This window comes from Betta splendens, chromosome 14 (assembly GCF_900634795.4).
Source record: "Betta splendens chromosome 14, fBetSpl5.4, whole genome shotgun sequence".
NCBI lineage: Eukaryota > Metazoa > Chordata > Actinopteri > Anabantiformes > Osphronemidae > Betta > Betta splendens.
Window position 1 is genome coordinate 12,721,577 of NC_040894.2, and position 21,481 is coordinate 12,743,057.

General features: G+C 42.9%; 1 protein-coding gene across 1 annotated transcript in view; it reads left to right on the forward strand.

The window, feature by feature from the left end:
- The first annotated feature begins 6,396 nt into the window (after positions 1-6,396).
- med13a (mediator complex subunit 13a) overlaps positions 6,397-21,481 on the forward strand; it is a 52,480-nt gene continuing 37,395 nt past the window's right edge. Inside the window, exons 1-2 of the mRNA XM_029173307.3 lie at positions 6,397-7,023; positions 12,962-13,196. Of these exons, the coding sequence (XP_029029140.1) occupies positions 6,958-7,023; positions 12,962-13,196 (301 nt within the window). The 5' untranslated portion in view covers positions 6,397-6,957. The remainder of the gene's footprint in view (positions 7,024-12,961; positions 13,197-21,481) is intronic.

The following is a 21,481-nucleotide window of genomic DNA, read 5'->3' on the forward strand; positions in this document are numbered from 1 at the left end:
AAGCTACACTATCTCCTGTTCTGCACTCAGTGAGTTTTGTTTAGTGTTATAATGATAAGTCATTACATTGCTTGTGTTTACACCCAGAACAGATTTAGTGCATCGCCTATATTGATCACGCCCCAGAGGAGGACAGTGCATCTGTCAGTATTATCTACTGGGAAGAGCCTGTTTACAGAGACCTTGGATGCTGCACTTGGTAAACTTATTGACCAGTAACTAGCGTGCTCATATAAACCCGGCTCATGAATATCGACAAACATCCCATAAAATATTTACAAGTGTGCAGTTCTCTGGCTCCTTGCTGGTGTGCTTTTGTTTGTGTCCCCTGCGGGTGATGCATGGGAGAACATTCTTTTGAGTTGTGACATGAATCTACAGTTTAAAACTAACCTCACAGATGACATGGATGCGTTCTCTCACTAAGATGCAGGACTCGACTCCGATGAAATGAGACCTGACTCCGTCTCCCGTCTCACACCTGCAGCTGTGCTGCTTTAATTCACACATTTCTGCAGATGTTGCATTTTCTCCCATGGCGTGATCAACTAATGTAATGAGTTCAGTGGAACAAGCTAAGTGGTGAGGCTGTAGTGGTGGTGGTGGTGCTGCTGACGGAGCAATCAGATGCCAGCGGCCTGCTGTGCGCTTCGCAGGCGTCTGTAGCTGAGGAGAGAAGGAGCACGCGGGCTCTGGAGTGTCCTGCATCCCACACGCTGTCGCAAATTAAACAATTAGGAGCAGAAACTGCTGTAATTGGAACCAGGGGCTGGACCGGCTGCACAAGGGCCTCCACTACATCAACAGCACTTCAACCACTCATCACGCCCTTGAGTTGAACTCGAACGCCCCAGTTGCTCTTGGACTCCCTCTCTCTTTGTCTGTTCGCACGTCTTTCTCTCTGCTTCTGTTCCTGATCTAATTGCAGCCGTCTTCATGGATAAGGGGGAATCTGCTGTGTCGGCGATCCTGGATGTATTTCCTGTGGTAGCCGTGCCCATTATCACGGGACGAGCCGGGTTCATGTTCCTTATCTATAGGAGCTCACTCACGTTGCCAGTGGGCGTAGCCTCCTGCACGTGCACATTCCTTCTATTCCAAGATGGCAGGAATGATAACAGATATGTCTGTGTGCATGTTCAGCGGTCGCTTCTTCGTCCTCTCACTGTCACTGTGAAGAAGAGCAGCCTGTCATGCAGGAACGAAGGGCACGCTGTAGCCAGTCACCCAGGTCAGAGCCCTGAGAGCAGCCTGGTTTTATGGCTTTGCTGACTGCTGGGCTTGATGGCGTAATTCTGACAATGATCTCATTCTGTTGCTTTCTCTGCCGCGTCTCAAGGAGCTTTGTGCTCGGCCTCCCTCCCAGAGGCTGGCAGTCAGCGGCGAGGTGGGGGGTGCACATTTCATTAGCTTTCAATTCATATTGAATTTATTAATCCCATGCTTGCTCTGCGGGACGGAAAGGCTGCTTAAGGAGGGGGAAAATATCTGGGGTGTAGACACCTTTTCCTCCATCTGCCTGCCACGTGTTTGCAAAAGTGCATGAAAAAGAGGAGGGGGAGGGATGGAGGAGGGTGATGAAACCAGGAGAGGAAGAATAACAACGACGGCCTAACAACAAGCGCTTGTGAAAAGACTGCAGGAGGAAAAAGTGTGTCAGATCATTTACCAGCGGGGATGCACAGCTCCGTCTCTTTAAAGGCGGCAGCCCTGCAGAAACCTCTTGTCTAGTCAGCACTGCAACAAAGGCGCAGCTATGGCTTCATCCACTCAGTATGTGTGCGCCTGGAATGTTCCTGTGTGCATGGGGGGCAGCGGCCCAACAACCAGCCCTGGGCTGTGGAGGGGAAGGGAGGGAGCGTGACGCTAACCTCAGCCAGACCCCGTCCCTGATAAAGAGGCAGAGCAGCGTAGCAACAAGTGAAGCGACGGCGGCGGCTCGGGCAGCTCTCTGCTCAGCCGCCGCTTATGCCCACCTGCCCTGAAGAGGCAGGTGGGCATCGGCAGGTGTCGGCTGACGGAGAGCTGGAGCTGATCCTCTCCTCGAGAAGCCAGTGCGCCCGTATAAGACAACGCAGGCTCCGCCGCCTCATTAGGCTGCAAACACAGCAGCGCATATTTCAGGGGCCTTTTCTGGATGACCCCTCACTCACTGAACCCTCGCCGATGGGCCGGAGTGGGTGTTCAGACGCAGGCCGAGGACCGCTCTCCGCAGCGCACTCTCCAGCTAATAAGTAGAGGGATGCTCCCACTCCGTCATATAAAGAACTCTCAATCTGGGCATTTTTGTGGCAACAGCTGCCGGTTTCCCATCGGAAACACTGGCATCAGAGCGGAGCAACTCTTAAAACGCTTCAGAGGAAACATGGCCACAGGATCCATTGATTTGAGCGTAATGAGAGATTAGACTTTTCTCTGAACCAGTCAGCTGCCGCCTCACACTCTGGAACTGACACAGTTTAAACAATCCCTGCAAACACCTACAGCACCGACTGGCTCCCAGCTCATATCATCCTCACTAGTTCTTCAGTCATTTACTCATTTGCATGAGTTCCCTCCACTTCAAGGACACATAAAGGGAAAGACTCTAGGATAATACCCTATCATATGCAGATCATATATGTATACTGTATAGGATCTTGTCTGGAACCAGAAGAAAGCCAGATCACCCTAAATGCTGTGATGCTTTTACTGTTAGATCTACTCTCTATAATCAGTTTCCTGTTATGGGCTGTTTTCACAAGTGATAATTATTATTATCTAAGCTTAGAATGGAGTATATAGTACAGTACTGTAAGTATTTGAATGTGTGGTGGCTTCCAGTTTCAGTTCACCCCTGTGACTCTTTAAACATTATATTATTGTAAGTCAAGCCCAACCTTCACTCTCAAGATGTTTTTATTCCACTCTTTAATGACTTTGCAGCCTCCGCCAAGTGCCATTATTTCAGTAAATGAGTAGAACAAGTGCCTGTTCTCGTGATTTCCAAAAGCTCTCGTCAATCCATCATTGCTGCAAGGTTTATGGGTGTTTAGCAAAAAAGAAGAACTCTTCTGAAAGCAGAGTGAGCCCGCGATATGTTGGAAGGAGGGACGAAACCCGTAGAACACATCCCTGCGTGCTCGCACATAAAAGTGGGAGGAGGACTACTTTACTTGGCACATCGGGCCCTCTTCATAATTGTTATAGGCATGGGATAACACCACTTGTCGTCTGTAAACTCAGGCTATGCTGCTGTATGGACCTTGGAGCCATACAGCTCGCTTCTAACTAGTGGCTGCCTCAGCTGTGTGTGCCAGTGAATGTAAAGCCTTTCCTGCCTGTCCAGTCAATTGTATTGATTAATAGAAAGCTTTTTGCAATGCCGCGGTTTGTCCTGTTACTTGTCCCGTGTCTAAGGTCATAGGACATACGCAGCCACACATGCACGCACAAGCCCCCGGACACAGTGTGTTCTCACCTTGACTAGTCCACGTTCCAGGATCAGCTCGTGCTAAACGACTGAGCTGGAGCGTCGATTAGACACATTGCTGTTCCGCCTTATCTGACCACAGGGTATTATAAAATTCAGGTCATGTTCTCTTTCCAGCTATAGCTCAGATTTATTATTCACTTTCTAGTGCAGGTTTTCATCACACAGAAGTGATTCAGGGTCACCTGACAAACTGCGGACAATGGGCCATGTCAGTTCAAATGTCAAAAAAGCAGTTGTCCAGGTCTAAACTACATTAAACTTTCATTTTGTCAGTGTTCTTTAGTGCGGCTGTGATCAAATTCATGACAGAAGGTCTCTGCGGGATTAGATAAGAAGCAGCGGGAGATAAGTGAGAGAAAATCACCACCAGATATGAAAACAATCTGGTCTCTACATTAGTTACTCTGTGATGACAACTGTGCTCACTGGCTGAGCTATTAGATGTTTCTCTCTCTTAAACTATCTTATACAGATGGTATCGGGCCACACTTGTTTTTCATATAAAGAAGAGTGATGACAAAGGGAGCGAAACACTGAATGCAGGATTATCAGTCATTCCTGTGGGGAGATTTGAGGTTCAGAGAGCTGCCCGCTCCTTCAGGATCAGCTGGAAGCCGCAAAGCTGATATCTAAAGGCTTTGGAGATGCCACAATACAACAGAAACCCTTGTTGCACATTGTATTGGTAATGAGTTTAAAGTGCCTGCATAATTAATAGATCTGTGTTTTTGGTTGTGGCAAGTTGCCAGATGCTTCTATTGTTTGACAAAAGCCATGAAGACACAGCATTTGCATGCACAGACTACAGAGGAGAACTCCACTTCAGCTGGACTTGACTTTATCCTATTCTTGACTAGGGAAAAACCCTAAAAACTGTGCAGAGGAATGCGTTCTGTGTTTCTTTTCTCCTTATTGGCCTCTTAGCCCTTTTGCTTTGGACAAAAACCAGCTGGGACACTGTTGTACCGAATGAAATCAGTGATAAAGCTCCCTGTTGAGAAATGTTTTTCAGTATTACAAAAGTGATGCTATTATGATATATGCACGTGCTCATGTTAAATTCAAAAACATTAGATAGAACTTGCTTGACAGCTTGCATAATAACTCACAAAGTCCTGACACAACTAAGATTCAGCACACTTCAATGAGGAAAAGTAAGTTAAAATGTTGAAAATGTAATTTGCGGAATATATCTCATATTTTGTTTAATATTTATGTCACATTTTGGACACTGTAATGCCAAATGTACTGCAAATATTTAATCTGATTCCTTTTTACCCTACTGTTATGGTCACAGGGTCCTCACTGACCAGGCCTGTCTTTAAAGCTTTATTCTACTGCTCTAAGGCAGAGGTGAAAAGACAGGAAAATACTGTTAACCACATACGATAATATGTTTGTGTAAAGCATGAAGGCATGTGAATGTGTTTCCTGCATTTCCCACCAGGAAGAGGCCCCGAGGACAAGCTGGATGACTCTCAGCCAGTATAGGACGCTTAAGAAGTGTCCAGGGAAAGGCAACTACAGAGTAAAGAAGGCTGGCTGGATGGAAGTGGAGGATGAGTTTCTTTGTTCATTATAGTTGACAAATGACAAAAATGCTACTTTTTATCAATCAGGCAATTTGTATGCAACCTATGTTTAAAAACTTTCACCTATAAAGAATATACAGTTTTCAAATCAGATCTAAAAGCTGTGTTTACTAAAAAAAACACAGCTTTTGTTTTGTTTATATGTGATTTTGTTATATCCACAAACTGACACCACGATTCTAGTGTTTGTACCTAAACAATAATCAGCTGAGACATTGCTGTGTCCTTTAGTGGTGGAGGGCTTTGGATATAAAACAAACAAAAAGTTAGAAAAATGTCAAAGTAAGACAAAAAGCTTGAGTGAAAACTGGCTTTGTGCCCTTGTCATTAATTTTATAGTACTCTGTGTATTGTGCTATTTCTCCTCTGCCCAAATAACCATAAGACCTCTGAATAACTAGTAACTGATACCATGTCAGAGTCATAAAAAGATGTGCTTTGTTTTGCCAAGGTTAACACTCAGCCGGTTTATGAGCTTACTGAAGTTAAATGATTGCCCTTTAGTGGCACTTGACATTTTAACACTATTCCCCTTCTGACTATGGAGCTTAGAGTTCATTTACCTCCGTCTTTTATCTTATTTAGCTGTGACTGTATTTTGGCCTTGTGAACACTAATTGTCAGGCTGGTGCATCTCCCGCTTTACAAAAGCCGTAAAGACAATTTTATTTATTTATCTGTTAAAGTGTTCTCAGAGTGTCCTCTTGATTGAATTGCTCCATATACTTTATATTTTACTCAGTAATACCGTTTGCTATTATTGCCGCAGCACATCAATAAAACATTTAACACTGAGGTCAAGTGAATCTATTTGATTGAAATAAAACCGAGGGCGTTTGTGCATCTTTGTTGCACATTGAAATTGCAAGTGCAGCGCCGCATGCGCTAGGTGGTGCCCTGTGTAAGTGAGCAGGTTTAGAAGGTTTGATCATTAGTAACAAAATCTGTTGCTCAGTAGCGCCACTTGCGCTTGGCCTAGCGGCAATAACTATCACTCTTGTGTTATTACAGCCCTCATGACCACGACAGTGTCAAATCGGCATAACTAAGATGCGGGGCGTCTTGGTGGATCTATCAAAATAAAGCACCTGCCAGTAGCAAGCAGTTACAACATCATTTAATGACGCTTGGTACTTGATATAAAGCAAGTGTCTCATCTAGTATTTGATTACTGATGTCGTAATTTGTTTATAACAGTTGTGCCATTGCTATTTTCCCTAATATTGAAGAGAAATAATTCCGCGGTTTTATTTTCCCGGAAATGTCACCTGCTGTCTGCGGTATTTCTGTCTATCTTCGGCTAGCTTGACTAAGCTTTGGCCACGAACGAGCCAATAGGCTGTGGAAGGCAGAGTTGTCCCTGTGGCCGCCATTAAAGAAAGGAATCCATGAATTCAAATGGAAACCAAAAGGAACCGAGGCTGAAATAATGATTGAAATAGTCGGTGAATTATAGGCCGGTGGCGGAATTCGAGAGGTTTTTACAGGATGTGTTACGTTTTTAGACTGAATTTTGCGATGGAGGAGTAAGACAGGACGTTTTTATTTTTTTAAGCAGAGACCGTTTTAGGGCTAAGGGGGAGGGGGAGAGTTGCTTCTTTGCTCTCCTTTTCTTTTTGTTTTATAAACATTTGTCGCTGCCTTGAATTTGTTCTTACTGCATGCTTTTGACATGCCGATATAAGGACCAAACGGGCTTTTATCCGCTTTTAGCTCCGGCGGGGAACTGCAATCGGAAGGTTGTAGAATTAACTATCTTCCAGCCAAATGTTACAAAAAATATTTCTCGTTGATTAAGCCTGCACATCTTTGAAAACACCGATCCGCAAATTGTTCTTTATTTACCGGGAAGTGAAAACGATGGAGAGTTGGACCTCGCACTGAAGAAGGATGAGTTCTTGTTTTGTACCGAACGGGGCCAGCTTGGAGGATTGCCATTCCAATCTATTCTGTCTGGTAAGAGATTTAAAACTAAAGGAAAGCAGCCATTTTTAACTAGCTGCACAGGGGCTAAGCTAATGTTAGCCACAGAGGCATCAGTTGATAGTAGCTTAGCTAGGCTTACGGCCCTGTCGAGCTCTCATCATTTCAGGAAAAGACATCCCACTTCGCAAACGTCTTCTTCTTATAATACTTTGCCACTTTGCTGCAAACGTTTGTCCGTTCGCAATAAACGTTTTTCTCTGTCCGCAAACCAAACACTTGCGCCCAGCGCCACTTGCTTGTTGAGCTTCTCCCACTACAAATAACATGACAGACAGCAACAAATCTCCTGTTAGCACGGAAATAAATGTTTGTGCATTTTGCTGCCACATGCACGACTATGTTTTCCAATCAGACAGTTGCTGTAGCACTTTCTCTCCCCCCCTTGGCTTCTGCGCCCTGTTTATTATGAACCTGCGATGTGGTTCTCATGTGCAATATGTTTTACTAAGTGGTCACCTGTAATCAAACACTTGATGCGCTCCAGTTACCAGCCTGGAATGTCGTAATTGGGTCTGGGAAGCCCTGGTGCATTTGCTGTTAAATACTGTCATCGTGCAACACTGACAACTCCAGGAGGAGCGATTGTCAATGCTCAACTTGCACAGCTTGTTGGGGAAACCAAGCCCCTTATGTCTTGGCTGGGAGGCTTAGTATTATTATTATTTTTTTGCAGGAAGCATGCGACAAGCTTGTTTGTGGTAACGGTATTTCTTTTGAAGACGTCAATTATTCATGAAATATGTCATCATGCTGTTTGTCAGGGGCTTAATCTTCTTGGACTTCATTTTGTAGTGTTCACACCAACTAGGGCACAGGCCCCAGGCTGATTATATAATCCCTGGCATGCATTCCTGGGCATTACAAATATCTAGGTAGCTACATATCTGAGCTGCACTTTGTGTTACTGTAAGATATACTGATTTGCTGAAAACGAGCATTTTATAGTATGCTTTGTTGTTTGTCACTGAATGTCTTTCTCATCCCGTCATGTTGTAACTTATCGGACTCGCACTCGACAGTTGTGGCTGACATTCTACCAACTTCACAGGTATTCCTTAAAAATCTTTAGAGATTAACAGAAGTGTAAGCATCCGCGGTGTAATCCACAGCTGACACAGCAACCGAAAAGGTGTTGCTTGAGTCTGGAGTACCTCCCCTGGCTAGATCCACAGGAGCAGGGCCAGAATGTGTTTGTTGATGCACCTAATTGGCTTGTCAGTAGGCCTAACTACAGCTTCACTTGTAGGGTAGCCACAGAATGTAATGCTGCCTTCATGGGCTTATTTTTACATCTTGCTTCCAGTGTTGGAAGTTGTTTGTGATTTGCAAAGTGCTCAAAGGTGCCTCCTAAAACAATGGGTTCTTATTCATTAAATGATGCAAAGACACTTTGTGCTGCAGTGGCACAAAGTGCACAGACTGTCAAGTTATTCCTATAGAAATTTATACAAAAGCATTAAATGAGGACTGAGAGAAAAAATACGGAATTACTGTTACTGACTTTGAATTTAGTATAAAAGCAACTTAGTGAAACGCTACACTGCCTTACCCCAGTTTGACAAAGCTTCCAAACTCTCCTCCTCCTTAAGGTAACATTTCAGTGCAGGAAATTCACACTCTGAGTACTAGTGCTGAACTCGTAATTACAATGTTTACGACAGCCCTTGAAGGCAGCGCTGGCTACGGTGGACAGTTGAGGTAGAGGCTGGTAGTTGTGGTGCTATGCTTGTCTGGCTGACATTTTTCTGCACAGTGAGACTAAGCATAACACCACTGCTGTTATGACTCACTCCGTGAACAGACTCCACTCTGTGGTTTTATGGTGAAAGAATGTGAACACAATGTGGTCGTTTTTCCCCTGTCCATTTTTGCAGTGGATAGTGTGATACTACTTGTTGCATTATGTTATGTTTAAGTTTGGGATTTGTGAGTTGTTGTTGGTTTGTAGAAATACTGTCTTTACCTAAACTACATTGATATTACATATTAATAATGCTGAGGTTTTAGCACGTTTGTAGATTAATCTCCAGTTTATTACAGTGTCACCGTTGCTTTTAACTGTTTAGTGACACCTGTTTGGAGTGAAACTGTTGTTTCATTATTGAGAAAATGCAAACGCAGACTTGTTAGTTTCATGACTGCTCCGTGACAGGGTCGGCTGAGGGAAGGAGGTGACAGACAAGAACAGCAATAGAGACTTTGTTGAAGAAGAGATTTGAGTGGGCTCACCTGTTCTTGTCGCATATCTTGAAAGTCAGGAAGGCGCCTGTTTACACATAGTGTTCCTTCCCCACTGGGATCCAGAACCTTAAGTGGCCAGAGGGAAGGTGAGCAGCTGGCAACGCCAAGGGTCATAGCCCCAACAGACCCACCCACGTTCTTGTCACCTCAGGAAAACTTTTTGCCTGTTTCCGCTGCCTTACATTTCCAGTTACTGCAGCAGTGTGAACTTTGACAAACAGAAGAAAATCAAAGCGTCTGGCTTCCATTGCTTGCTGTGCCAAGACGCTTTATAAGCAGTGGCCTCAAATACCTGAGTGTTTACGAAGGCCGACAAAAGGGGGGGGGGGGGGGCTGTTCAGTTTCATAGCAGCAGCTGGAGCGTTTGAGGCACACTCGTGCACAGACTGCATGGGTAACACAAGTTGGATAGAAATACAAATATCTTTGGCAGCCTTTGCTTGTGCACACAGGCTGCCACTAATTTATTTTGAAAGGACACACTGAACAACTGCAGAAGGCCCATTTATCCTTGATAGAGCAGTCAGCCACTTGGATATTGTTGATGAAGAGTGGAGTACTGATGTGTCTAGTCTTTTGACAGAAGGGCTATTCAGTGCTATCTCATCTCACTCAGGAGTATGTAAGGACAGAAGTAAATGTTTTTGTAGCAGCACGGATTAGATTCATCTGACACACACACACACACACACACACACACACACACACACACACTTGTGCGTAATCTGATTGAAGACAATCATGACACAGCAACACAGCATATGTAAATGGGGTGATTTACAGTAAGTTAGGTTTCAGGTGCAGTTGATTGCCAGTTTAGTTTCCTCTATAACACAAATGTGTGCAGCTGCAGAGCTTGGTTGTTTGGGGGAATTAGCCTAAAACTGTAAGACTCAGATTCAGTTATGTATTATTATAGTATCTGTTATTGTGATGCGTCACAAGATACATTTTGTTCCTAGTTATCTCAATGGAAAATCTTTAATACTAGTAATCAGTCTTGCATTAAGGATGTTATTGTCTAGCAGTATATAATCATCATGTTATCTATCTGCAGATACAATAATAACTTGATATGAAAAGGTGCACATTGTGCTCAAGAGTCGGGACACGGTGTATAACCAGTTGGCCCTTAGTATCCACTAACATTTGATTAGTTTAGAAAGGGATATAGAACTTTATTGCATCACATAATCATCTGTCACTTTGTTTGTTCACTTTAGTTAAACTTAAACTGGATGTTTTCTGGGTGCTGAATAAATGTACTAATATTTTACATTTTCAGCAGAGGATGCATTCTTGATGATGATGGAGTCATTATTAAGTTGTTATTGATATTATTTATTCACCTGCTGTGATCATTTGTTGCAGAGGAAGGAACTGAGGTGGCTGTTTTTGCTGACGTTAGCTAGATGAACATAATATTGATCTGAGGTAAAAACAATACATTGATTTATTAATGAGGATAATTGCATGCAGGCAGTAGGACATAGAAGTTGATCATGTTTTTTCCTTTAGCAATGGGCTTTAGAGGCACATTTTCTTAAGGAGGTTTTCATAATGTATTTAGTTGCCTGTTTGGCAGAAAAACCGCAGCAGAGATGCTTGCTAATCTTTTTTTGCTTTTGGTACCTGCTGGCAGCAACGGAAGCAGACACAGAAAGGTGATGGATAGATCTGTAACACAAGATAAGGACTCTTCTGGTGCATTTCATTCATGTATGAACACCGCAGCGGCATCCTTTTTAAGTATTTGAGCCTAATGCTACTACACAAAGCAAAATTTCAGAAAAGAATTAACTCAAAGTTTCAGCGATGTGTCACGAGATGTGGTCAGTCAGTTCACTTTGCCCTGCATGTGTATAGTACTCCAGCAACTGCAGATAGTAAAAAGCTCTGTGCTGTTTTAGAAGTCAGCTGATTTGAGCTGATTTTAAACTTTTCATGACCACATAGAACTTTTCATTAGGTTTTTCAAACGTCTATGACCACCAAGTTTACGCTACAATAATAATCTAGGTAGTAATCGGGTAGTTTAGTTTACTTGTGGACTGACTGATTATTTAAGAGGCTGCTCTAATTCTGGCCAAAGTATCTGAACCCTGCTACTACCTTGGTGCCTCACTGTCTCTGCACAGAAGTGTAAAGTAATATCTGAAGAGAGGCCTTTAATGAAATCCGTAGGGCACTTATGAGCAGAACCTTTTCTACAGTGAAACACACAATCCCTCTCTGGATAAGTGGCTTTGGTCAGAAGGATGATGGTGGGCGTTCACTTGCTAATTGCATGCATGTACCACTCATGATCTGGTTTCACAGCTAACCGTTGTTCTCACCCTCCCTTTGCATTGTGCGCACAGATGTTTCCGAGCGAGATGCAGGTGTAATGTAGTACTGCTAACGCGCCAGCAGGAAGGAGAAGCCTAACTGCTGAAGCTTTGCCGCTGCACACAGACACCGCTCTGCTGTTTGCACCTTCAGGCTAGTCCTCAGCATGTCGAGCATCTTTGTGATTCCTTAGTAGCCAGATTGTTCATCTGAGATTGTTTTGATGACACTTTTTGAAAAAGTCAAACTAATGAGTAATATTTCTGTTTATTAATGAAGCAGCTGGTAATACATATTTAATTACATGAAATCTGTTACCAAGACATGTGTATCTACTATATAATAGAAGTATGTCATTACAAGCTTTTTATTTAGAGTCAGTTATTCTGTCCCTAAGCATCAATCACACCATTACAACTAACAATCCCTCATCTTTTCCATAGCATGGCAGGAGACTATTGCTCAATCTCAACCCGGTTAATCAAGTGTTCAGGCTCAGCGCTTCTGTACTTCAGTAGACGCATATCCTGAACAGATTAATTGGTGGTGTATATAGAGAGAGCTTGCCAATTCTGTCTGATGGAAATGGGACTAAATGGAATGAAAATGAGCCACCCATGTTTGCTCAGATTACTTGATGTCTACATGGAGACATAGAGGACCAACATTGCTTAGATTGGAGAAGGTGACGTATGCTTCCAGGCATTCAGGTTGTTTATTTGTGTGCGTGTGTTTTAGGCAGGCATGGGTAGTTTGTCGGTGCTCCGGTGATAAGCAGCAGTGCTAGCTAGCAGTGGAGCGTAATGCTCCAGCTTGAACACTTAATAACCCCGCCAGTGATTTGCTGCCTTTTTCCTGTGTGTTTTGTTCTCTCTATAAAAGCCAGACAGCGTTTATAGAAAGGCAAAGCCTCTCCAGCACTCACCAGTAATGAGGATTAAGGTGGTGAGACCACATTTACCAGCATTAGTTTGTTCCTATTTGTGTTTTGAACATGTTGTTCATGGTGATATTGAAAGTACCTGAAACATAAATACACCAACAAACAAATGTCTGTGTTGTTTTACAGACTTTTTGTTTTCATATCAACATCAGTGATGCTCATGCCTCTTATTGTATTTGTGTTATCTGTCTGTCTCTGCCTTTTTCTTCCTATTTTCTTTTATTCAAAATATGACAGTCCAGGTGTCTAGTTGCTAAAGCAGCTGGAGGCTGAACTGCCCCGTGGAAGAGGATTAATACAAGCTTTTACACTGTGCTCACACTGAGGTGCTGAGTGGGTATTGAAACAGCCAGTCGACTCACTAACTCCTTCTTTCTCTTTCCCTCTGTCCTGCAGGCTGACCTGACAGGGATCAAATGGAAGAGGTTTGTGTGGCAGGGTCCCACCTCTGCACCCATCCTCTTCCCGGTGACAGAGGAGGACCCCATCCTATGCAGCTTCAGCCGCTGCTTGAAGGCCGACGTGCTAAGTGTATGGCGGCGCAGCCAGCGGCCGGGCCGGAGGGAACTCTGGCTCTTCTGGTGGGGGGATGACCCCAACTTTGCCGATCTCATCCACCACGAGCTTGCAGGTGGGCACTGCTTTAAAAAAATAGCCTTTTGAAGTTGTGTGGGTACATACGCCTTACGCTGCTGCCTCAGTACATTAGGTCAAAGGTCAGATACAGAATATCCAAAGTCCCGGTATATCATACTTTGTACGGTATACGGTACGGTATAGCTACTTTGCTACTTTTGTGGCATTGACAAGATTGTATAGCTATAAGTGTGATAGTTGTTAAAGATAATGGGATGTGTAACGAGCTTGCAGCTGTTATAACAGAGGCAGTTGAACGTTGATCATTGCCAGGGTACATTTTTGGTTGTGCAACAGAAAACACAGATATTTGCGCTTTCATTGCTTGACTGACATGTTTGCACAGGAGAGCTGATAAAGTGATGCTGAAAATCTGTGTAATCTGATGCCTCCATAATGCCCTACCTACCCCTCCTCACAAAGCCTCAAACGTAGGAGTGCCAGCACCTGGAGGGAACCTGTCTCCCTGCAGACTCTGGGCATTGCCTTATTATTACATGCATGTTTGACAGCTGGTTGCCATATTGGGACGAGGGACTACTATCCTCCAGCACAGAGGAGGAGGCAGGATGTCTTGCAAAGACAAACGTGCAGGCTGAAGTCATGAATCCATTAGACAGACGGTGAACAATAAAGGAGGAAGCTGAACTCGGTCCTATCATAACTTCAGCCAGCAACGGTACGCAGGAGCAGCCAAGCAGAAACGAGGCAAATGAATCTACCCCCTACCTTCTTCTTTTCCCTCTTCGGTAACATTAGTGGTGGAAGATGGGAAAAGGCCATCTTTATTCATGCTCTCTGCCATGTAGATTGAACTTTGGAGTATTGAGCCAACTGTGACCCTCCTTCATTATTGGACATTGTGACTGAAATGGGCCCAAAATAGCAGTTGAATTTTGTCATGGGCAGCTCAATCAGGCCTAACGGGTCCAGGTAATAACCTGAAGCTACTGGCTTGGAGCTTCTAATAGAGTGTACTACATCTCAAGTAGAAGGCAGAGGTATGGAAAATCCATATCTAGAAATTGTGGGAGTTACCGCAGTGTTCCTGTACAGACTTTGGGACAATTAGACATGCTTCAAGAGATGACATCCAATAAGGAATGAAGGCTGCAGGTGTTGCTTTAAGGGGTTTCCCAAAGTTCTAATCCAAAACCATTGTACTTTTGTTATTTGGTCCCTTTGCCCACAGACAGTCAAAACCTTGTATCCTTTTGTTCCCCACATGTCCCACTCCCCATGTTCCTCAAGTGTTTTGCACCCTGACTCAACTGCGTCTCTGTGAATGGCTCCCAGATGGGTGGTGTCGTAATCTGTGTTTCCTGTTTTGGAAGCTGCTGCTCTCATCTCTCTAGTGGAAGATTTTTTTCCTCCTCCTCCTTGGAGCCTTTACCCCCTCCTGTAGCTGTTGTGGGGCTTTGCCAGTGAAATGAAGCATAGCAGCCTCTCCAGATAGAGCTAAAGTCAGCCCAAGGGCTTCTTTCTGTCCTGCTTCTTCCCCTAACCTCCGATTTGCAGCTGCTAATCAGTCTGTTTAGGATGGTGTGTCTGCAGTCTTGATAACACAGCTGAGACAGGGATGAAGGAGTTCACCACCATCTGTGAAGGTGTGTATTCCACTGTAAACAGATGTTTCTACCTTCTAATAGAAGCTGCAATGGACTTTTTCTTGTAAAGCAAAAGTCAACTAATAGGTAGGTTCTCATTTAAGAAAAAAAATTAACTTTTTCTGGGTCCTGACCACCAGGATTGTGGTACTTTGCTCAGCCAGAATCTTTGCACGCTTGTATCCCAAGACGTAGGATGGTGATTGACAGGCAGTGCTGCTCATGGACTCCCCTGGGTGCTTTGCATGTGGAGGTGCGAACTGACAAATACCAGCTAGTGTTGGCAGGACTGACTGTGGCCGGCCAGCCCAACTTGTACACTCAACTGGAACGTTGGACCTTTTAACTGCCACACTAGTTCGATATTCCTTTCCCTTTGGTCGAAGCTTGGGGAATTTTAAAAGCTATATGTTCTTTTTGTGTTTTAGTCCTCAGTGCAATGTTTCATGTGTAAACATGAAAATCTGCTCTTTTCTCCTCATTCCGGCGGATAAAGTGACGCCTGCCCCCCTTCCATCCTCATTAGATTAGCGGCCTGTGAAAGTCTTTTAATTTTGAGCAAGTGCCATTTGTGTGTACCAGTGTGCCAGTAATCCGCTCTCTCCCGGGAGATGTGAGGAGAAGGAGCGAGCTGGAGAGATGTGAGTAGTGAAGGGCGAAAAACTTCAGGGATCTTTTTAACGTCTGACACTTAATTACCAATGAAAGAAAGTAAGGGTAACAAACCACTAGGCCCCTTTTCTACGCTGTTGGACAACCCGCCTTCCTTGTGACACAAGAAAACCAATTCTAATCTTCCTCTGGCCATGCACAGAAATTATTCCTAACAAGTGGATACCATTGCTGAAGTAAACGGCTTGCCTCCCCTCTCCCATGCGGTTGAGTATAGGCATGTATTGTTATGCTAATGCCGTGCTCTCTTCATCATCCCTTGCCCTCCAAAAGCGGGTGGAGCCTCCTGACCGGGGGCATCCACAGCAAAAGATAAATGGCTGCCTTTTCCTCCTCTCAAAGACTCTCTAATCTTTTTTTTGCATAGAATTTAGGAATGGATGTCTGTATGTGAGGGTAATTGCTTAGTGGTACATTTCTTCTCCTTCTCATGTTATTACAAGCGTGCCCTGCAATTCCCACTGGGGCAGCCAGCGCTGACAGTGTGGCACCACGTTTCCCTCTGTCTTTCCCAGTTGGCCGTTCCTTCATCTGCATGTGGCTTTAGGTTGGTGGGCTAAGTGTTACAAGGGTAAAAACATATGTTTTGTAGATTCTGTAATTATTTGATGTTTGCAGGTTTAATATAAATGTGCTGAGCATGTATGCAAATATATTAACTTGGAGAAAGATGCGTGTGAGTATTAGGTGTAGAAAGGAAGAGCTGGTCATCACAACAGGTTCTCTGCGTGTTCTAGTCAATACTGAATAGCTTTCGAGAGAGAGAGAGGTCGACTGCATTTAAAAGGCTCTCCGCCAGTTAGATGCTTGGGATCCATCCAGTGATTGAGCAAATGCAAGCTTAAATTTTTCTACACTTGCCAAGTTCATTTTTTTCCATTTGTTTGACCGCTGTCAGCTGTGTCTACCTGAATCAAAGGTGAACTAAAATGGAAAAAAAAAACTTTTTTTGTACCCCAAGGCAGAATACTGTCTTCCAAAGGGCATAATTCAGTAGTCTGTGTGCTGTGTTTGCTAAAAGTTTCACTTTTTTTTTTGGGTCAGCCTTTTTCCCCTGTCTTTTGTTTATTTTAAAAAAACCTCCCTTCAAAATGATTTCTCTCTTATCTACACCTAATTGTCTATTCGAAACAGTATAAAACTTGTTATCACACATTAACATCTGTTTAAATATAGATATTGTGTTAAATTTTTATACATTGAGCATATAAAAAGTCACATGATCGTGTTGAAGATTCAGATTTCTTTCATTACAAAAACCAAACAGATTTTTGTTGATCTGGTGAAAAATCTGCATGGGCAAAAGGAGCTTTATGGCACTGTGGGACTCACTCAGACATAAGTGTGGTACAAGCTTTCATTGTTTTTCAGGGAGCCTGTAGGGAAAAGAGGAAGATTTGTATAATCACAAGACTGTTTTTTTTCTTCATCCCATATCCAGTACAGGAAACCATTTGTAAATATAAGAAATCTTTAACGAATGAATTTGTTAAATCTACTACTTTTAAGATTATTTTTAACATATAGCCACTGACAAATATCCTCACAAAACAAACACGTTGGCTTATTGCCTGTGTAGCATGCCAGTAAATCGATTTTGTTAGACACCTTTTGATATTTCAAGCATCAGCTGTAATAAATCTAATAAATTATGTCTTTTTGCTTGAAGGGAAAAGTGATTGCTACTGTCCCCCGCCCCGCTATTTTCTTCGGCATTCTGGTGCTTGTTCCTGTCAGCCTGAAGCCCATCAGCGCTAACATCTGTTTATTTTCCCAGCTGCCTAGTTTTAATGCCTTCATCTCTCTGACTTGACGCACTTTGACAAAAATGAAAATGTAGCAAATGTGGTTATTTCCCTATGAAGCTGTGTCGACGTTTGACTCTGCACTCGCAATCCTGTTTCAAAGATTTTTAATGGTGCATTTGCTCTCTCGGATTGTGACAGGAGCAGTGACACACAAAAAATTCAGTCCCACAGTGAAGAACGGTTGTAAGCGCTGTAGCCCAGCGGACGCCCCAGGCAAGGATTCAGAAAGGAGAAATGCCACGCAGTCTTTAGGGTTCTCAAATGTTATTGACTTAGGCAGCCGGTGAAACTCTGACTGGATTTTTAAATTGCTACTCTTTGACAATAAACACGGACAAAGCTTGTCTAAATACTAACCTGGTGAGTGCGAAGTCCAGGACATGAAGGAATGACAGAAGCTAGCTTATATGTTACTAGGACAAGTAAGACTGTTAGTTATGTATCATAGCAATGGTTCTAAAGCTGTATTTTGTATTTATTGATCTCGTTTTTAACAGTATGTGATGGCTGTGCTGAGTTCACAAGGCTGTGGATCAAACGTTATTAGCGATACACTGTGTTCACCCTGGCTTTAACTTTGTAGTGCTTTGCGTTCTCTCTTTTCCCGTTACAGATGGCTCTGAACTTCACTTGTGTAACACAGAGACTGATGCATAGATAAAATCAGACCATTTTTTTAAAGAGAGGAAAAGTAGAGGAGGCTGATGGTTTTTGTGCTGGGGGATCAATTTTCCAGAGCTAATCTCAGTCTGTGAACCACCCTCTTCTTTCATCTCTTCCTACGACTCCATCTCCCTCTCTCTGATGGATCTCCATTGGTTGGCACAGTGCAGGAACTTGGCCGTGTTTGCAACTCGGGCTCATGAGTGCAGTCTCCCTCTTTTCACTCTCTGCTCAAGAAATATTCATTAATTAGTAATAGAGACTTTACAGAACACTGCGGGTTCTCCCTTGACTTCTCTCTTCCCTCATCCATTCCTTGCTGATAAAAAAGAGGAGGAGCAAATGGATCAGAGGAGAAACCCTTCTGGCCAGGCTTGACAGAATGTCCCCTGAGCGCAGTTGATCACAAGGCATTAATCCTGCTGTTTAATGACCAACTGATGCTCTAATTGCTTATACACACACTTAGCTGTGTGTGTGTGTGTGTGTGTGTGTGTGTTGACAAATTTCAGTTTTTCTGGACTCCATAACGTGTGGTGTGCTGATTAACAGAGACCTGTAGCTGTGCATGGGACATTTTTGTGTGCTTTTGATGGTGCTGTAGAGCCACTGTGCACTTGCTTAAGATCAACTTGTGTGGTCTTATACTTGAATTTGCCACAAGCATTAGCTGCACCCATGAATCTTTGTCAACTTGAGGCTGCTCAACTTTTGTCCTGTTTACTGACTGCTACCCACAATAGTCCACCCAACTAGTACATACCGTATGCAGGCGTGCCTGCACACTGATCAGTCAACAAACTGTTGTCAACTAACAAAATATTTGAGAGAACAGAACTTTAGAATAAAGTCAGCAGTGGCAAACATAATGTGGTAATCATAACGAATGCCATATAAAACATTCTCAGCAAAAATAGAATTTTTAATCATTTCAAAATAATATTGTTCTAGGGAACCAGCAAGTCATGTGAAGTGTGTTAAAAAATTATCACTTATAATATTCCTCACAATTGATACTAGGTGAAAAAATTAAAAGCACAGAAATCAGTTGTTTTGTTTGTTTGTGCTCAACTTTGTCCTGTTGTCTTCCTGCTGACTTTATATTCATCGCCTGCAGGTAGAGAAAGAGATTGATTTAATAATAAAGAAAGAGTCCGCAAAACTGTGCACTTTGAGCTTCAATATGGCTGAGTAGTTCGGTTGTGTACACGCAGTTTTCATTTTAGCATGGTCATAACAACTCCACATGGGTTTTTATGGGTTTTGGAAAATCTTTTTACTATCAGACAAGCAATTTGTTAAGTGTTCTATATATTCATCTTGATTTTCCAGTATGCTCTTTATTTCCTACTTGCTGTGCTGTGTTTGTGTGTTTCTGTCTGTGAGTGAGCCCGACCCCTCAGTAAAACATCAACACAAAGACGTGATACTCCAGTAACACAAAAACTACATTTTCCTGCCCGCTAATCTTCCTCACTGGTCTCTTTAGGTGACACTTAAATTCTCCTTACAAATGGGTTTATAACCAGCAACCTGAGAAACTGTTCCCAAATAAGTTTACATTAGCACATGCTTATAGATGCATGCAGGACTGAAAAGCCACTTTATGCTTTGGTGTGTGCTTGAATTCAAAGGAAGGAGGTTTTAGTGGCATAGTCACATTGAGATACAGCACTGGCAAAGCATTTAATGATTGTCTTCATTTAATATGACATAACATGTTGTGCCAATCAGAGAACTAGTGATCACTGCCTCCCCTTTTTCAGAGTTTGAGCTCTCAGAATGCTGGATATGTGGAGTTTCTTCTGACTAATACTGGCCTTTTCCCTCCTATTCGAGAGTCATCTAAGCCCTGATGATTTTTATCTTAAATAATTTTTAAACTGTGCCTTTAGTGAAGCGCCTCATTGTTTATAGTGGATGCAGTGTTTCCGCGTCTTTCTAAAGTGGGGAGGGTTGCAGCAGGCGAGACATGGTGAGCTGGAATTGTAGGAAGCGTTTTATGTAAAGCAGGTGCAGAGTATGGGGCAGATGTGGCCTTGGTAGTGGAAGATGATGTTGCTATGGTATTGGATGTTAAAGTAGACAGCCTGTTGGGTGGTTTGGGCATGTGTGTCTCTTCTTTTTTTGTTTTTACATCATTAGTAAGGGGATGGATATAACTACAAGTTTAACTAGTCTGTGCATATTCTACTTTGTGTAAGACTTGATCAGACACACACGACACTGATGTATTTCTTCTACATTAGGGCTTGGCCTAAAACCTCATTTGTTTTCTTATTTTTTCTGTTCTCTTAATCTGCTGTGAGTGCTTTAATGGGATGGACTTCTGTTCCTTTTTTTCTTTTGCCTTTTTTGCACGCTGCTTTTCTCAAGATGACTAAACGAGTTGATACAGCAAGTCTTTAAGTGATGTATGTGGAAAACATGCCTGATCCCTTGCACATTCTGCCACCACCACATTTTGTATAAATGAAATTGCCTTTTACTGTTGATTTATTTTTAATCTGCAGTTGCCATTATTGTCAAAGGGGAAATTGCTGTTTTCCCTTATTTGCCTTGCTCATGCCCTGTGTCTTGATCTTATCTCTCAACATGTGGCTGAACTTTATAAATTAGTTGTTCCGTGGCTCTTAAAACAATCAGCCAAGCTTGTTTATTCAGCAGCTGCACGGAGGTTGTATGACATGTGTATAGTGGAGCCGTGGCCTTTTAAAACAGATTAAACTGAATTATGGCTACCCTTTTTCTTTTGAATTTAGAAACAACACTTGCTACCTTCCCAGGACATGTTTATTATAGCACCTTTTGCAACATAACCGTCTGTTTGTTTAAACTCAGGAAAGCCATGAAAGCTCTCAGCATCCCTCCGAACAAGCGTTTCAAAGATCTGCTAGGCTGGCACAGAGCCTGTGGTGTCTTTCTTGTGCAAGGAAGGAAATCAATGTCATGTCCTATTTTGAGTGCCTTGGAATAATCTAAATTTAAACTCTACCTAGCATTATGTTGCAAAACTAAGCCAAAGGTTCAAAATTGAATAATTTCAGATTTCCTTGCTTGAAGATGTTTGCTGGAGACTTGAGTGAAAGGAGCTTAAGTCGTGTAAGATGTGAGCAGTGGCCGTTAATGAGATTATTCCAGTGTACAAACCAGTGTGAATTGTGAAGAAGTAAATCTAGTTTTGCTATGAAGATACACTCATTCTACCTGGTCAGCAAGGTGCAGTTTGATGTTTCACTTTCTCCAGTTGGGTATATGTAAGGCGCATACGACAAATTATTTAGTTTATATTTGCAGGTGTACAACAGAAACTGAAAACGTGCCAGTTCTGTCTGAGAGGCTTATCGTTTGCTTTGTCCAGCCGGTGTTTGACAATGCATAATAGGATAGAAGCCAGAGATGGTTTCGAATCCTTTACGTGTGTCAACCTTAAACTGTCACGAAATCTTTTTCTTTTCTTCCCATCGGGCTGAACCAAACGGTAGCGACAGTGAATGTTAAATTAGTGTACTGTTCTTTAAAGCTCCTGA